This window comes from Rhinolophus sinicus, linkage group LG03, assembly GCF_036562045.2.
Source record: "Rhinolophus sinicus isolate RSC01 linkage group LG03, ASM3656204v1, whole genome shotgun sequence".
Lineage (NCBI taxonomy): Eukaryota > Metazoa > Chordata > Mammalia > Chiroptera > Rhinolophidae > Rhinolophus > Rhinolophus sinicus.
The window spans coordinates 45386774-45403049 of NC_133753.1; the positions used below are offsets into that span (position 1 = coordinate 45386774).

General features: G+C 38.8%; 1 protein-coding gene across 5 annotated transcripts in view; it reads left to right on the forward strand.

The window, feature by feature from the left end:
- Positions 1 to 6791: 6791 nt before the first annotated feature.
- The window catches only part of DPP8 (dipeptidyl peptidase 8), a 51598-nt gene continuing 42113 nt past the window's right edge, over positions 6792 to 16276 (forward strand). For 4 of the 5 annotated variants that reach the window (XR_012494711.1, XM_019725576.2, XM_019725578.2 and 1 more), the window contains exons 1-4: positions 6792 to 7010; positions 8388 to 8524; positions 10981 to 11250; positions 14929 to 15041. Coding sequence is in view for 4 of the 5 variants with exons in the window: in XM_019725576.2 (XP_019581135.1) it covers positions 8488 to 8524; positions 10981 to 11250; positions 14929 to 15041 (420 nt within the window). In the remaining variant the exon portion in view is untranslated. Of the gene's footprint in view, positions 7011 to 7163; positions 7322 to 8387; positions 8525 to 10980; positions 11251 to 14928; positions 15042 to 16276 lie in introns of those variants that run through there. The other variant, XM_019725577.2, reaches the window with a different exon arrangement.

Consider the following 16276-nt stretch of genomic DNA (forward strand, 5'->3'; position numbering starts at 1 on the left):
GGGAGCCAAGGAAGTTTGTTAAACTGGAAATTAGCCCGTCAAATATGTGCTCTGCGGGATGTCCTATCAGTGAGGAGGAGTTGGTAGTAGGGATACCAGTTGGTGGTGACACCATCTGCCAGGCATGAAATAATGAAAACTATAACCTTGGTAATCTTAAATTTTAAAAATAAAATATTAATATTTTTTGAAATGATAAAAGTATTTTTATTCCATTGCCTTTACAACATTACAGGTGAAATGTAGGGTACTTCTTACAAATTGAAGCATAATTTACACATAGGAAATGGACAGATTTTAAGTGTTCAGCTGAAGCTGAATTTTTATATACGTTTACCTGTGTAATGAATTACCACCCAGATCAAGATCTGGAACATTTCCAGCTTCCCAGAGGTTCTCTCATGTCAGTATACCTTTGCCTTCCATCCTTCCCCTGAATAATTACTATCCTGACTCCTATCGCCATAGAGTAGTTTTTGTCCTTGGATTTCATATAAATGAAATCTACAGTATGTACACTTTTGTGTCTGGTTTCTTTCATTCAACATAATGTATTTGAGATTTACCTATGTTTGTGTGAGTCAGTAGTTCATTCTTTTTTGGTTTTTGTTTTTGCGGTGTAGTATTTCATTGTATGAATATACCACAAATTATCCATTCTCCTGATGATGGACATTTGCATTGTTTCCAGTTTTTAGCTATTATACATAAAGCTGCAGTGGGCATTTATGTACCTGTCTTTTGATGGATATATGTGCTTAATTCTCTTGGGTAAATATCTAGGAGCAGATTTGCTATGTCATAGGATAGGTGTATGTTGAGATTTAGTAGATATTTCAAAGCAGTTTTACAAAGTGTTTTTGATCACTTCACGTTCTCAGAAGCAACGTTTGAAAGTTCTGTTTGCTCTATAGCCTTGGCATTTTCATTCTTTTTAATTTTACCCATTCTGGCGGGTATGTTATGAAAAATAAAATAATTTTAATCCAGCATATGGAACCTGAGGCTTAGCAACTGACCTCTATCCAAGGTGAAAGCTATTAATAAGCAAGGAGATTGAATCTTAATATTTTGCCTCAGATGCTCCGTAAGAAAGTTCCAGTGGAAGGGAGCCTATCCAGCCTGGTTCAACTATCATTAACCTACTGGATAACTTATCTGGGCCTGAGTTCCCATAGCTATCAAACAAGAGAGCTAGATTCAGTCCCTCCAATGTTCTTACCAGCTACTTCTAAACTTTCCTGCGAAGAGGCCAGCTATTGTGCACACCTCTCTCCAGGGGAAATCCAGTCAGGAAAAAATTGAAATGGAGATAGGAAAGAGTAGCATCCAGGTAAACTATAAAACTAAAAGGTGGCAGAGGATATTAAAAAAAAAAAAAAGCAGAGCCCAGAGGAACTGCCTAGCTGAAGTAAGTAGGATGAGCATTTTATGACAATACTAGACAAATATAAATGTAAATTAAGCACTGTCTTTGTGTCCTGCCTCCTAAATGCTGCCCTCCCAGCCCCTGGGTCCCAGGGCCATCGCTCCCTTCTCGCCCACCGGAAGCATTTGCTGTGCGCTTGCTATGAAGGAAGCACATGCTCCGAGCTTCGGTTTGCTTCCCTGTCTCTGGGAAGTGATCACACACATCGTGTGTTCCCCTTTTTACAGAATCTTCTATTCCTGCGAAAAGTTTTAGAAAATGAGCTCAATAATTTGGCTCCTTTTGCCCTCACCCAGGATCACGCAGCCAGATACCCTTAACCAAAATCAGGTTTCGCTATTTAGACAGCACAAAGGGAGACTGACTGGCTCAGCCTAAGCATCGACTACAGAATTGTGTGCTCCCAGGTCAGGGCCCTGTCACCCCCTAACTACGCCAGGGGGGTGGGCATTGCAGTGGGTCATCCACAGCCCGTCAGGCTGCAGTTCAGAAGCATGTACAGAGATGTCCTCCCTTCAGGCTCAAACTTCCTTGGGGATGGAGGGTGGCCTTTCACCCCATTCAGTTTGACCTACCTGGTAATTCCTGGCTCTCTGGGCCGCCCACGTAGTTGCCAGGTACAGACACTTGTAAGTATGCTGGCACAGTGGGAGGAATAATAATATATCTCTCTGTATGTATGTATGTTTATATGTCATAAAATATTACTGGAAAGTATATATGCCAGAAACCAACACCAGTGTCTTTTTTTTTTTACTTTTTTTTTTAATTTATTGGGGTGACAATTGTTAGTAAAACTACATAGATTTCAGGTGTACAATTCTGTATTACATCATCTATAAATCCCATTGTGTGTTCATCACCCAGAGTCAGTTCTCCTTCCATCACCATATATTTGATCCCCCTTACCCTCGTCTCCCACCCCCCCACCCCCCAACACCAGTGTCTTGTGGAGAAGGAAACTGGGTGACAGGAGAACCAGGATGGAAGAAAATTTTCTCTATACACTTTTATACTTTAAAATTGTTGAGTCATTTGATAGTATTACCTACTCAAAAACTTAAATATGAAAAAAAAATCAAGGGAAAAGGCCCTTTTTTATTATTTCAGCTTGATTTGTACTATGCCCCCAAAAAGGGAAAAAATTGGGGAAGTGGAAAAACAAACTAGCCCACCATATCCTGTAGTCAACTTAGGGTGTCCGATATATGCTTGTGATCCTTTTTCTCAGCTAGATTATAAATCTCCCTAGAACACAAACTGCCTCCTGTAGCATCTAACAACACAATGTATTTCAGAAAGTAGATGCTTAAAATATATTTATTGATGCTAATGCCCAGTGCTAAAAAAAGTTAGTGAAATTGGCACACTTATGCTGAATATAGCTAAGGACAAGATGAGTTCGTGGAATCATTTTGGAAAGCAATTTTGCAATACATAGCAAGGAAAACAGCGATGTGTATGCCGATTGGCCTAGTAATTTCCCATTTGGGATTTTATTCTAAAATAATTTCAAGGAAGGAAGATATACATATGAAGATATTTATGGTGTTCCATGATGAGACGTTGGAAATTACACAAGGAGAATGACCAAATGAATTGTAGTATAACTACTCAATGCAGAAACTATACAGTTGTGTAACATGGTGAATTAGAAACCAGCAATATTAAAAATGTTTATGATAAAAAAAATACAAAAATTCTAATTACAACTTTTATAGTGGTAAGATACTGGGAAGTAACTTGCGTTTTTGTTTTCCTCCTTTATAACCCTTGATCCTTCCCAATTTAGGGAGCTAGCATGAGACAACCATTGCTTTCTGGGAGTTGTAATGGTGGGACCAGCAAACACAGACATCACATTCCTCTCTTTTAAGCCCAGCTGCGCATGCAAGGCAGGAAATATTTGGAATAATATGCAAACTAAATAAAAATTATCCAAGTAGGGGACGGAGGGGAAAGTCAAAAGGGAGCCTGAAAAGGAGCCTGAATCTTGCCCTCACCTCCCCTTACGGGCTTCCCCAAAGCTGAGGGGCCTAGTAGATCCCTCACCCCCATGACAGTTTGGGGAGCTAGGAAAAGACCCATGCTCATGCCCAGGCATTAGTGCAAGGCCCTAGAGAAGCAGTGTCTTAGTGTAACAGCAGTGAGTGGAGATGGAAGTTGAGGCTGGCAAGAGAGGGCCTGAGACTTCCTGGGTGTGAGTGTAGGTTCAGGAGAGCATCTGAGAAGGGCTAGCAGTTGGGGCAAAGAGGAACAGAGTGTAGACTGACAACTGGAGACTGATGGATAACATATTTAATTGGGTACATCCTGGGGAGAAAGGTCACACCTGATTAGCTGGCATATTCTTTTTCTAGGGCTGCTATAACCAAGTACCACAAACCAGGTGGTACTTAAAACAATAGACATTTATTCTCTCACAGTTCTGGAGGCTAGAAGTCCCAAATCAAAGTGTTGGTAGGATTATGCTCTAAAGACTCTAAGGAAGGGCCGGCTGGTGGCTCAGGCGGTTGGTGCTCCATGCTCCTAACTCCGAAGGCTGCCGGTTCGATTCCCACATGGGCCAGTGGGCTCTCAACCACTGGGTTGCCGGTTCGATTCCTTGACTCCCGCAAGGGATGGTGGGCTGTGCCCCCTGCAACTAAGACTGAAAGGACAACAACTTGACTTGGAAAAAGTCCTGGAAGTACACACTGTTTCCCAATAAAGTCCTGTTCCCCTTCCCCAATAAAATTAAAAAAAAAAGACTCTAAGGAAGAATCCTTCCTTGCCTCTTCCTAGATCTGGTGGTTGCTGGCAATCCTTGGTGTCCTTTGACTTGTACCAGCATCACTCCAATCTCTGCTTCTGTTGTCATATGGCCTGCTCTGTGAGTGTGTCTGTGTGCCTATGTCTTCACATGGCCTTCTTAAAAGGACACCAGTTGTTGGATTTGGGGCGCACTCTAATAGGATCTCATCTTAACTAATTATATCTGCAAAGACTTTATTTCCACACAAATTCTCATTAGAGGTGCTGGGTGGACACTCATTTTGGGATGACTCTATTCTAACCAGTACAGCTGGGATAAAGGACATCTTAGCAGATCCTGGTATAGACCAGGCACTGGCCATCATCCCCTCCACCAGGGAGGATCCTGAATTGAATGACTGCGTTTGCCTGGAATTAATCAAGATTATACTTTTTACTATGAAGTGAAATGGGTCAAATAAACACAGGTGAGTTGAATGATAGAAAAATTAAAGAAATTAAATGTATGTACACATATGTATATGGCTTGAAAATGTTGCTCCTGTTACATATATAAAATATGTCTACAAAACAAAAAAGTTATGGTAGGATATGGAATTATTGGTGGATTTTTCTTTAATGATGTCAGAAAGTTGTGTTTACACTACATTCAAATTAAAAGTTTGTTGTTGGGTGGAGGTGGTGCAGGTAGTGCTGTCCAACAAGGCTTTGGCCATGCCCTCTGGGAAGCCAGGGTTCCCCGAGTTTTCTCTTCCTTTGATCTGGGTGATCTGGGTCATGTTCTGGGTCATGCTCTAAATCCAGGAAGATATTAGTGCATGTTGCTGATTGATTGAGGTCCTCAGAAGCCTCCCATCCTTTCCTGTTCTGGAAAGATCACAAGGCATTCTGCTAAGACTCAGATATGCTTTGGTTCAAGCCTTTGCCTATGAGGCCTATGTGGATACATGAAAGGCTGCCAGGGTCCCTAGTGGAGATGTTCCCCTACAGCTTTCTCAGGGTTTGAGGCTTTATTTTTTTTATTAGGAAATATTGGGGAACAATGTGTTTTTCACTGTTTTTCCAGGAACCATCATTTTTTCAGGAGCCATCAGCTCCAAGTCAAGTCGTCATTTTTTTTTCAATCTAGTTGTGGAGGGCGCAGCTCACTGGCCCATGTGGGAATCGAACTGGCAACCTGGGTGTTATGAGCACTGCGGTGCTGTGCTCTAACCAACCGAACCAACAGGCCCACCCAGGGTTTGAGGCTTTTTAAGCCTGCCCTAAAGAAAGAAAATGAGACCGAAAACCAAGAAATCTGAATTCAAATCTAGTTCAATCCAAAGTGAGCCATATGACTTTTAAAGCAACTCCTTTACGTCCTTGAGGTTTGTTTTGTAAAATCCATAAAATTATATATTTTTTTGTTTTGGGGGCGGTCTGTCCCCCCTTATTATAATGTAAACTGCATAAACACAGGGGTTTTGCCTGCTTTGGTCACTATTGTAGCCCCAGTGCCTAGAACAGTGACAGGTACACAGCAGAGATTCAATAAACACTTGTTGGATGAATGAAATGAAGTGCAAGATATTCCATTATATTTTGTTAGTAAATACAGTTATATTCAAAGCCTGAAAATCTGCTTTCAAGTCATGTGCAGAAAATTCATAGAGGAGTCCCAGTGAAAATGACTGTACCTTTCTTTTAGGGGAGCTTAACTTTAAAAAGCCTGAGGGAAGACTTTTTTAATCTCAGAGTGAATAATTACATACTGAGGAGTGGAACAGAGCACCCAAACGAATCTTTTATTAGTGCTATTATGATAAATCCTAATGACATACACCTCTGACACATGGTTCCTTGTAATAATAGAAATAGGGGAGGCCCAGCTTCTCCACGGTTTTGTTTTACACCCACCACTTCCCCAGTCATCTCCCCAGGCTCCCTTTTCCTCTCAGCCAATGTAATGGTGTATACCAGGAAAGAAATGGAGAGTCAAGAGTCCTGCCTCTGGTTCTGATTATAGCAAGGCACTCACTTCTCTGCCCTGGGCCCCAGTTTCTCCATCTTCATGTGTTAGAGTGACACACATGGTTTTCCTTAATTGCAACTAAGTGACGTGTGATATCTCTTACAGATAAAGAAACCAGTGGCTCAAAGAGACTGAGAGATCTGCTGAAGATCGCTAATTAGTTACGAGAGCCAAGCTTTCTGACTCCAAGTTCAGGTTTCTTTTCACTATAACAATGAGACACTCAGAGGATCCCCAGCGCCCTAGTCCCTTCCCTCGCTACATCGTCTCCTTGAAGGAGCAGGGATTTTTTGCCTGGCTTGCTCCTTGCTTCAATCTCAGCGCCTACAACCCAGCCAGGCACAGAGCAGGGACTCAATATATATTTGTTGAATGAAAGAAATGGATGAGTAGAGACATGCTACATACAATTCGTCCTCTAACTTCCAGCAAGTCGCTTGCCCCTTTCTGAATTTTATCTGTGTCCCACACTCCCGCCCAATCTCCTTCCCGCGCCTGGTTCGCTCCTCCGACCACTAGATGGCACTGTCGTAACGGACCCCACCCAGCAGGGCGCGGCGTCCTTCTTGGCCCCGCTGCGTCTTCTCCGGTCGGAGGATAGGCCGCCAGCAACCGGAAGTTCCGGAGCCGCCGCCGCCGCCGCCGCTGCCGCTGCAGCTTTTTAAGTGCCGTGTTCGCCACCTGGGTTGCCACCGGCGCCGTCACCGAGGAAGTCGCTGCAGCCGGGTCGGGAGTGGAGGCGGCGCGGCATGAAGCGGCGCAGGCCCGCACCGTAGCACGCGCCGGGACGGTCCGGGCGGGGCCGGGGCGGGGAAGGTGCAGTATCCGCCCCCTCTCCTTCCTCTTCGCCCGCGAGGCCTGAACCCCAGTCCACCCAGGCCTCGTCCGCCACACGGAGGGGCCGCCCCTTGCGTTCTCACGGTTAGGGGTTTACCTGGTGCGCCGCCCTTCGCGAACCAGAGCCGGTGGTCGGGCCCCACTTGCCGGAAGAGGAAGCTGAGGCTTGAAATTCCGAGTCAACCAACGTTCACTAGGAGCCCCCTGAGCGCTGGCCTCCGGACTTCCACGTCCGTTATCTTAATTGAGCCGCGCTGGGGTTGGGAGCCGGGTATTGTCCGGGCTTACCGGTGAGGAAATGGAAGCCCACAGAGGCGAAGGGATTTGCCTAAAGCCCGACTGTGGCAGATCAGATTTGGACTGAGATTTTCTGGTTTCCCAACTGGTGTTCTTTTCCTTTTCCCGATTCGCTTCAAGTCGATTCCCTCCTTGCTCGCTGGCCCCCTCTCATTCTGTTTCACCCACCCGGGACATGGTAGATATTTTCCTTTTTAAAATCTTTGCTCACACACTTTTCTCCTAAGACTTCTGTGACTTGTTCCCTACCCACAACCCCCTTCTCGACATTCTCTGCTTGTTACATCTTTCCTCTGCACTTAATAGCTTTCAAGATCTTGGCCCGCTCTCTGATAATGAACTTATCAGCTAGCTGTAGACCCTGAAGAGTGAAATAGTTAGGCTTCAATGAGGCTTGGGGAGTATAAGTGGATGACTTTATTTGGCCCTTAGATTAAAAGTTAAGATACGACATTTCAGTGGGTTCAAATTTAAGAGTCCTGACTGAAGCTATTTTCTAATCCACCATGCTCTTCTCTGAGTGAAGGGCTTAGTGCATGGAAAAGTGTCTTGATACCTTTGTACATTTGTTGCGGTACTAGCATAACTTCACCATTTTTCCTCTCTTTGCTGTTCAGCTTTTCTCGCCCCATCTCATCACCTGCTTGGGCTAGGAGAGCCCAAAATTAAAACTGATAACAAGTAACAGGTGTAATCACAGATTCTCCTTTTAAAAAAAGAATTTTTTTTAATGTAGTAAAGCCAGAATTTCAACAACCTTAACGCTTCCTTTTCCAGAAAAGTTACCTTAGTTATTTTCGGAATGTATGTGGAAAGAAGCATAAGTGGAATGCATTTAAAATGCATAGTACATTCTGGTGAAAATTTTAAGGTGTTAAATGTAAGTTGGTCCGCTTTACACAAAAATGGCGTGATCTATTATTATAGGTTATTCTACTGAGTCTTTTGTTTCCAACCAGCTCAATGTGACTTTCTAAATTTAATCTTTTTGGCTACATGTGATTCATTTTAATAATGATCAACAACCTTATATCTTATTTTATTATTCCTGGTGAGCAGGATTGGATGGTGAGAAAAGGAAAGACTCCTGTGAGAAGAGAGCAGGATGAGCAGAAGGATCTATGCTTGAAGTTGAGTCACTTGAAAAAGATCTCTTTGAATGTGGAGGAGATCTGAGCAGATGAAAATACAATCAGGTAGGCATCAGGAAAGAGCCTTAAGTGAGAGTTAAGTGGGGCAGTGAAATATATGCGCCGTGCTGAGAAAATTAGAAAATACGTTAACCCTATTTTCTAATTTTTGAAATTAGAAAACTTGGGTCACATGTTTTGAGAATGTATTTGTATGTAAGGTTTTGGAAGTCTGGACATTAAATCACTTAGTTACATATCTGTGTAAATTACTAAAATTAGATATTAGGTTATCCTAGGAAATGCAGGATATACATTTACTATAAACAGAGAAATGGTAGTATCTTCTGAACTGTAAAATTTGTGTGTGTGTGTAGAAAGACAGAAATAGTCCAGGGACCTAGTAAAATTTAGGAATACCAGATAAGTTTGCTTAAGTGCAAGCTAATGCAACTTACATAAGAGATGTCAAGCAAATTAAGATAACTCAAGAAGCTGGGCAATAAGAATACAGAAGTCTGCTTAGCTCCCTGTCCTATTCCCTAGCCCTGTTCTCGGAGATCCAAATTGAATACAGAAGTTGAGAAAAAGGAGTCCATTTGTGTAGCTGCGTCTCTCCATTAGAAATAAAACTAGATCCACTGACTATTTGATATAAAGTAGGCCTCCACTAGATTTTAGGTGGCCAAACAACCACCACTGTCATGTACTGACACGTAGTAGTGCACTGAATACCAGTTGAGCTAAATGACTTTTTTTTAAATAAGTTTTATTGGGGAATATTGGGGGACTATGTTTCTCCAGGGCCCATCAGCTCCAAGTCATTGTCCTTCAGTCTAGTTGTGGAGGGTGCAGCTCAGCTCCAAGTCTAGTCGCCGTTTTCAATCTTAGTTGCAAGGGGCTCAGCCCACCATCCCATGTGGGAATTGAACCGGCAACCTTGTTGAGAGCTCACACTCTAACCAACTGAGACATCCGGGTGCGCCCTAAATGACTTTTTTCCCTGTTGAGCTGTTTGGATTTTAATCATTAGTGATAAACGCCCAGTTGTAATAATATTACAAGTTGTACACAATATAAAGATGTAATAACATTACAAGTTATATACTTGATAAAACTCGAATGGCTTTTCTGGCCGCTTTTGCTATTACATTAAAAATGTTAGTATAGTTCACTGTAGCATGAAAAAAGACACTATCCTGACCACACAGTTCGGTTCAGTTTACGTGTCATAATGCATGCCTGATGGACTAATTCACAACCCACACCTGCTGATTACTTTTTCTCTGTGGTTGTTAGTTCTTACCATGGACTTCTGTTAACCTGTCATATTGAGCTTTAAAAAAGACATTATATTAAATATACAGCCATGTATTGATTGTTGTTCTAGAAGTAGTTAATAGTTATGTGAAATTGGTTGCATAAATGCAATCTTGCAGGTCCACAAGTTTTTGACATTTACTAGTTCAAAAAGAGCAGACTGCCCCAGAATTTCTGTTTATGTTGCTTCTTTCTTGCAATGTCATAAATAATGCATGTCAGAATATCACACAATGGCTTATAGTAACACTTCTCTGAGACTTTGCTCCTGTTACATTTAAATATTGCAATAGCTAAAAAAAAAAAAAATACATCCTCTTCTGGTTTTGTAAAATGAAACATTAATAGATGAAATATTAACACTGTTTGGGGTTGAACTGGTAAATTGGTCTCAGACTTTTATCAAAATATTGATAGTACAAATGTCAAATGTTTTCTGCATCAAATATTTCGACTAAAGCCACTTGAAGATAATATTTTTCTCCTCGCTTAATCATGAGAGTAAAACTTGTATAATCTGTAATAATAGTCACATAAATTCCTTATAGTGTAGAGTTACCACAAGTGATCATAAAATAGTGGTGTCTAGGCAAGAGCAGAAGACAGAAAAATTTACCAGCCAGTTAAGTCTTGTTGCTCGCTGTTCCAATGAAAAGGAAACAGTATTATCTTGGATAAATGTTCTAGGAAGATTATTACAAGTACATTATTTGCAACAATTTTATTACTGTTCTAATTGCTCATGATTATTTCTGTTAGGTGAAGAAATCCGCATTTATTAAATGTGTCACCTTTTTTAAGTGCAAAAACACTTAACTCCCTTGGCACATTTAGCTTCACAATTGACATGTTCTTGGATGGAGCATAGCAGCCAACTGGCATATGGCCTGTTTCCTTCCAGTGTGGGAAAGAAAAAAGGAATTTTGGCAAGAGATACCTAAGGAGAACCTTTTATGAAAGTTCCCAAAGGGACTTATAGTCACTGTGAAATAGACGTGACCTCAATTTTTTTAAAAAAATCTCATTTTCAAACTGAACACAGAGAAGGGGGAGCTATACTTTTCTTACTAGATTTCGTTGCAGCTGTGCTGAAAAATTTTTTCTTGCCTTCTTGGGGAGTGAAGGTTGCTATCAGACTGTCATTCTGATTAATATAAAAAAAGGCAGGCCTGTGAACAACTTCATGTGCTTTGTTTTTCTAGGAAAATGCAACATGGCAGCAGCAATGGAAACAGAACAGCTGGGTGTTGAGATCTTTGAAACTGCAGAGTGTGAGGAGAATATTGAATCACAGGATCGGCCTAAATTGGAGCCGTTTTATGTTGAGCGATACTCCTGGAGTCAGCTTAAAAAGCTGCTTGCTGATACCAGAAAATATCATGGCTACATGATGGCTAAGGCACCACATGATTTTATGTTTGTAAAGAGGAATGATCCAGATGGGCCTCATTCGGACAGAATCTATTACCTTGGTGAGTATGAAGTCACAGTTTCGGAGAGGAAATGCTTTCTTGATTCAGACTGAGGCTAGATACAATTTGCACTCATATTTTGGTGAATAAATAAATGAGTCTGATGGTTCCATTAAAGGGGGAAAAAACTACTTTGAAAAACTTCAGTTTTGGTGGTCTTTTAATTTTGGTTTGTCGCATTAACTTGATTTTACTAATAGATAACAACTCATGAATTGATCATGAGCTTAGCTTCAGAGTCAAAGTTAAAGATGCCAGAAATTACTTCTTCCTAAAGCTAGTTCAAAATGCCTTTCCTGAGGAATGGTCACATGAGGAACATAAACCAACCATTGGTTTGTTCCCATCTCAACAGCTACTGCTTTCATTTTTTTAAACCAAGGCCGCTTTTGGTCTTTTTCCTGAGTCCATTCACTCCAGATTTAAGGTCTTTCCAAATTAAATATATTAAACCGCTGGTTTACTTTTTTGTTTATTAAAATTTTAAACATTGGCTTCCTCCCAATTATATAATTAAGTATAATTATATAATACTTATTAACATATATACAATAAGACATATAATTATACTTATATGATACTCCCAATTATATAAGCATAGTTTAAATATATATATAAACATATATATATATTTACATTATACTTATATAATTATTTTTTATTTTTTAAGGAGATATTTCCTGCAGGAGTCAGTAATTATAGAGTCATTCTTTTTTAACAATTCCAGAGTACTTCATTATATAATTGTGCCATATTTTACTTAATCGGACCTCTAATAATGGACATTTAGGTTTACTATTTTGCTGTTAGAAAAGATGAGGTAACAGATACCACTGTATTAGATCATTTTGTACATGTCTGAATTTATTTGTAGGACTAATTCCAAAGAGTGGAATTGCTGGGACAAAAGGTGCATGTATTCTGAATTTTGATCGATATTGCCAAATTGCTCCTCCAGTGAGGTTATAGAGTTTATATTCCTATCAGCATTGTATCTGAATATCTACTGGGGGTGCCAAAAAAATGTATACACGTTTTAAGAGATGTTACCTACGTATTACTTTTCGAAGTTTAATTGAATTATGGTAGCAATGTGTGTATGTTGTATGATGTTTGCTCAAAAGATGGCGTTAATCAAATGAATGTTAGCGTCACCATCAGACAGGCAGGACAGTCAAAGAAAAGGGCGGAAGCACAGTTGTCATTCAAGGAGTGCAAGACCATTTTTAAGTGGTATTTGAAATTCGAGAACATTGTGGAAGTACAACGACAGTGAAAGTGTGAGTATGCAACAGAACCTCCAAAACGCCTAACAATTGGCAGCATTCGTGATGAGTTTGAGACGCATGGTACTGTGTGAAGAAATTGAAGTGACATGCACAGTGATACAAATGGACACCTTGGTCAACATTGCTCAAGTAGCAGTTCACCGTAATCAGAAGTGTCTGGAGGCTGATGGTAACCATTTTGAGCACCTCTTGTAATTGTGACTTGTATTCATCTTTTGTTGTTGGTATATGTTGCATATTACAATTTTAATACAGTTTTTATTTCTTAAAATATGTATACATTTTTTTGGCACCCGCTGTATTTCTCCACACTTGTCCCAATAGTTGAGTAATCAAAATTTTTTTCTCTCTCCCAGTCTGACTAGTGAACAGCAGTCTCTCATTGTAGTTTTTTTTAATTACTATTTTTTTACTTGAAGTATAATTGACATATGACATTAGTTTCAGGTGTACCACGTAATGATTCAATATTTGTATACATTGCAAAATGATCACCACATAAGTCTAGTTAACCTTTGTCTCCTTATGTAGGTAACAAAAATTTTTTTCTTGTGATGAGAATTTTTAAGATCTACTCTGTTAGCAACTTTCCAATATGCAATATAGTATTATTAAGTACACCATGCTGTACATTATATCCCCATATCTGATTGTAGTATTAATTTGTATTCCTCTTATGAATGAGGTTGAGCATCTCTTCACATATTTAAAAGACATTTGTATTTCCTTTTCTGTGACCCATTCATACTTGTCTTTTTTATTGGGTTGTCGGTGTTTTGCTTATTGACTTAAGGCTTTTTTTGTATAATGAGGGGTTTAACCCATCGCGGTATTTTCCCCTGAGGCTTTATTTGTCTTTTGCCTTTAGTGACTTTTGCCATATAGATATTTGTGTGTTTTTTGGGGGAGGCAGATTAGTTCAATTTTTAGTTTTCTGTAATTTTACATCATATCTAGAAAGGCTTTCCCAACTCCAAGATTATAGTTTTAAAAAGCTTTATATATTTTAGATATTCTGTTTTGTTTCATTGATCTGTCAAATCAAGTGCCAATACTATGCTGCTGCTTCTGTCACTATTATTATCATAACTCTAGATGTTTTACTGTTTGACAGCAATAGTCATGCTTCATCACTCTTTTTCATAATTTTCTTGACTATTTTTGTTTGCTTGTTTTTCTGTGAGAACTTAAAATTTGTTTGTATAGTGCCTTCTTCCCAATCCTGTTTATACTGTTTAAGATTTATATTATATTTATAAAGTTAGGAAAATTGACGATCTTTAAAATGTTGGGCTGATTTCTAGAAAGTTGTATGCCTTTTCATTTGTACCAGTCTCTTATATTCATCTGAATTTTAGTTTTTTTCTATATAAATCCATTACTTTAAAAAATTTAATTATACTTTGAACATCAATTAATACTAGTATGTCATCACACTAAGAAAAGTTTAAGAAAAGTTTAGGAAAAGAAAGGGCTAAAGGAAAATGTGGCTATTTGAGGGCTCATCTCCAACCTTTGAGAGGGTTAGCATGGAAGTTACCATGATGCCCTTCCATAAACTACCTTCTCTGCCATTACAAGAAATACTAGGCTGAGTATCTGTTCCACCAGAGAGTTTCTTGTTCTAACTGTGTGATTTATTTTTTCGTTTCTTAACTCTCTCCTAGCTTTTTTGGAAGTGATATCGTTCTAGCACCTTTTAGAGTAGAAGGGCTTTGTTTTTCTTTGAGTTTTCTTTGGTTCTCATCTTCAAAACCATACTGTCTTTCTATTAGTTCTCTTTTATATATAGCTCATTCTACACTGCTGTGATCTTCCCATTCAGTTATTGCATCATTTCACAGAATAGACCTGGCTTCTACTGAGTATAGACCTCTTTCCTTCACCCTTCCCCAATAAAGGACAAAGATTTTTGGCCAGTCAGATTCTGCGTTGTTTTAATAGGAGTACACTTTCCTTTGAAACTTAGTGATTACAGTTATAAGATTTTTATAATGAAGAAAAACTAAAATTTCACTAGACCTATGTATATTTCTAAATAAGTAATGATTCAGAAAAAGAAAAAATTTAATCTGAAGTCACAAAGCACACTCATTTGGAATCTCATGAGTGTGTTGCCAATTTGTAAGATACTAACAATTTTATGTTTGTTTTGAGAGTGACTAAGATCTGACTATCAAAATGAAACCCTGAACATTTTTCTGTGAAGCCCAGGTTTTATTGAAGAAAATCCTATGGCATATGGCATGTGCATTTCCTACTTGTTGACATTCATTATGGATCCCATAGAGTACAGAATTTCACAGTATCTAGAGGGCACTATATACTACTACAATTGTAGTAGATCACTATTTTTTTAAATGGTGAAAAATGATTGTTTCTCTTACAGCTATGTCTGGTGAGAACAGAGAAAACACACTGTTTTATTCTGAAATTCCCAAAACCATCAACAAAGCAGCAGTCTTAATGCTCTCTTGGAAGCCTCTTTTGGATCTTTTTCAGGTAGGATTAGACATTGTTATTCCTGTGGTTTGGTGTATGTTTTCAGATACGGCATTTATTTAGAGGTTGAAATTCAACTGGGGTTTTATATTTGAAGTAGATATGAATCAAAAGGAATTAAAACATGTTTTTGCATTTGTGATCCTTAAATTCCATTTAATTCTTAATATCTGAAACTAAGGGATATTACAATTCACATATTTTTAACTGCCTTTCCCTTTTATAAACTTGCTAGTTACGTAATTCCCACATTTGTGAGGAGGAATTGTTTACATGAAAGAACATATTGCCAGAAAGCTTTCTATTTCAATCTTAATTGAATTTGTTGTTCTGATACTTAGTAATAACATTAATGTAAGGGTTAAATAAAGGTACTAAGTTCAGTTTTTGTTTCCAAATAGTATAATTCAATTTATAGAAAATCAAAGCTTAGGTTTTTTTCTTTACTTCAATATTTTATGTTTAGATAAAATGTAAAGTAGTTGAGAACATCCCAAGAACAAGAGGATAGTTTGGGTGTGATTGATTGCTCTTCTGGTTCTCATTTATTATTTTTGCATTGAATATTTCCTTAACTAAAATGTGATATTTCTCTTAGGAATTAAAAAAAGGTAACTTCCATGACAACTAATCATTTTGACTGCAACTATTACAATGGGTGTTGTTTTTATATAGGTTTGTGACTTTTCTTTAAAACAGAAAACCAATTCCTTATTCTAAGAACAGTGAGTTGAACTAAAATAGTTTTCTCATGGAACAGTTGGCAAATTAGTGAGTCAAGGTTTTTTTTTAACTTTCATTATGGAATATTCAAATCATACAAAAGTAGAATTACATGTGAACTAGTTTCAACAATTATCAAATCTTGGCCATCAGTATTTCATTGCAGTTCTGCCAGACCCCCTCACAATCCCTACCCTTGACTTCTCAGATTATGTTAAAGCAGATCCCAAATGTGACATTGTGTCATATACTTAAATAAAAGTTTTAAAAAAACACAAAACATTGTACTGAAATACACACAATATAAAATTTACCAACTTAACCATTTTTTAAGTATACGTTAGTGTACATCAGTGGCATTAAGTACATTAACAGTGTTGTGCAACCATCACCACCTTACATCCACAGAACTCTTTTCGTCTTGAAAACTAACTGTACCAATTAAACACTAACTTCTCATTACCCCTCCACTGAGCCGCTGGCAACCACCATTATGCTTTCTGTTCTTATGA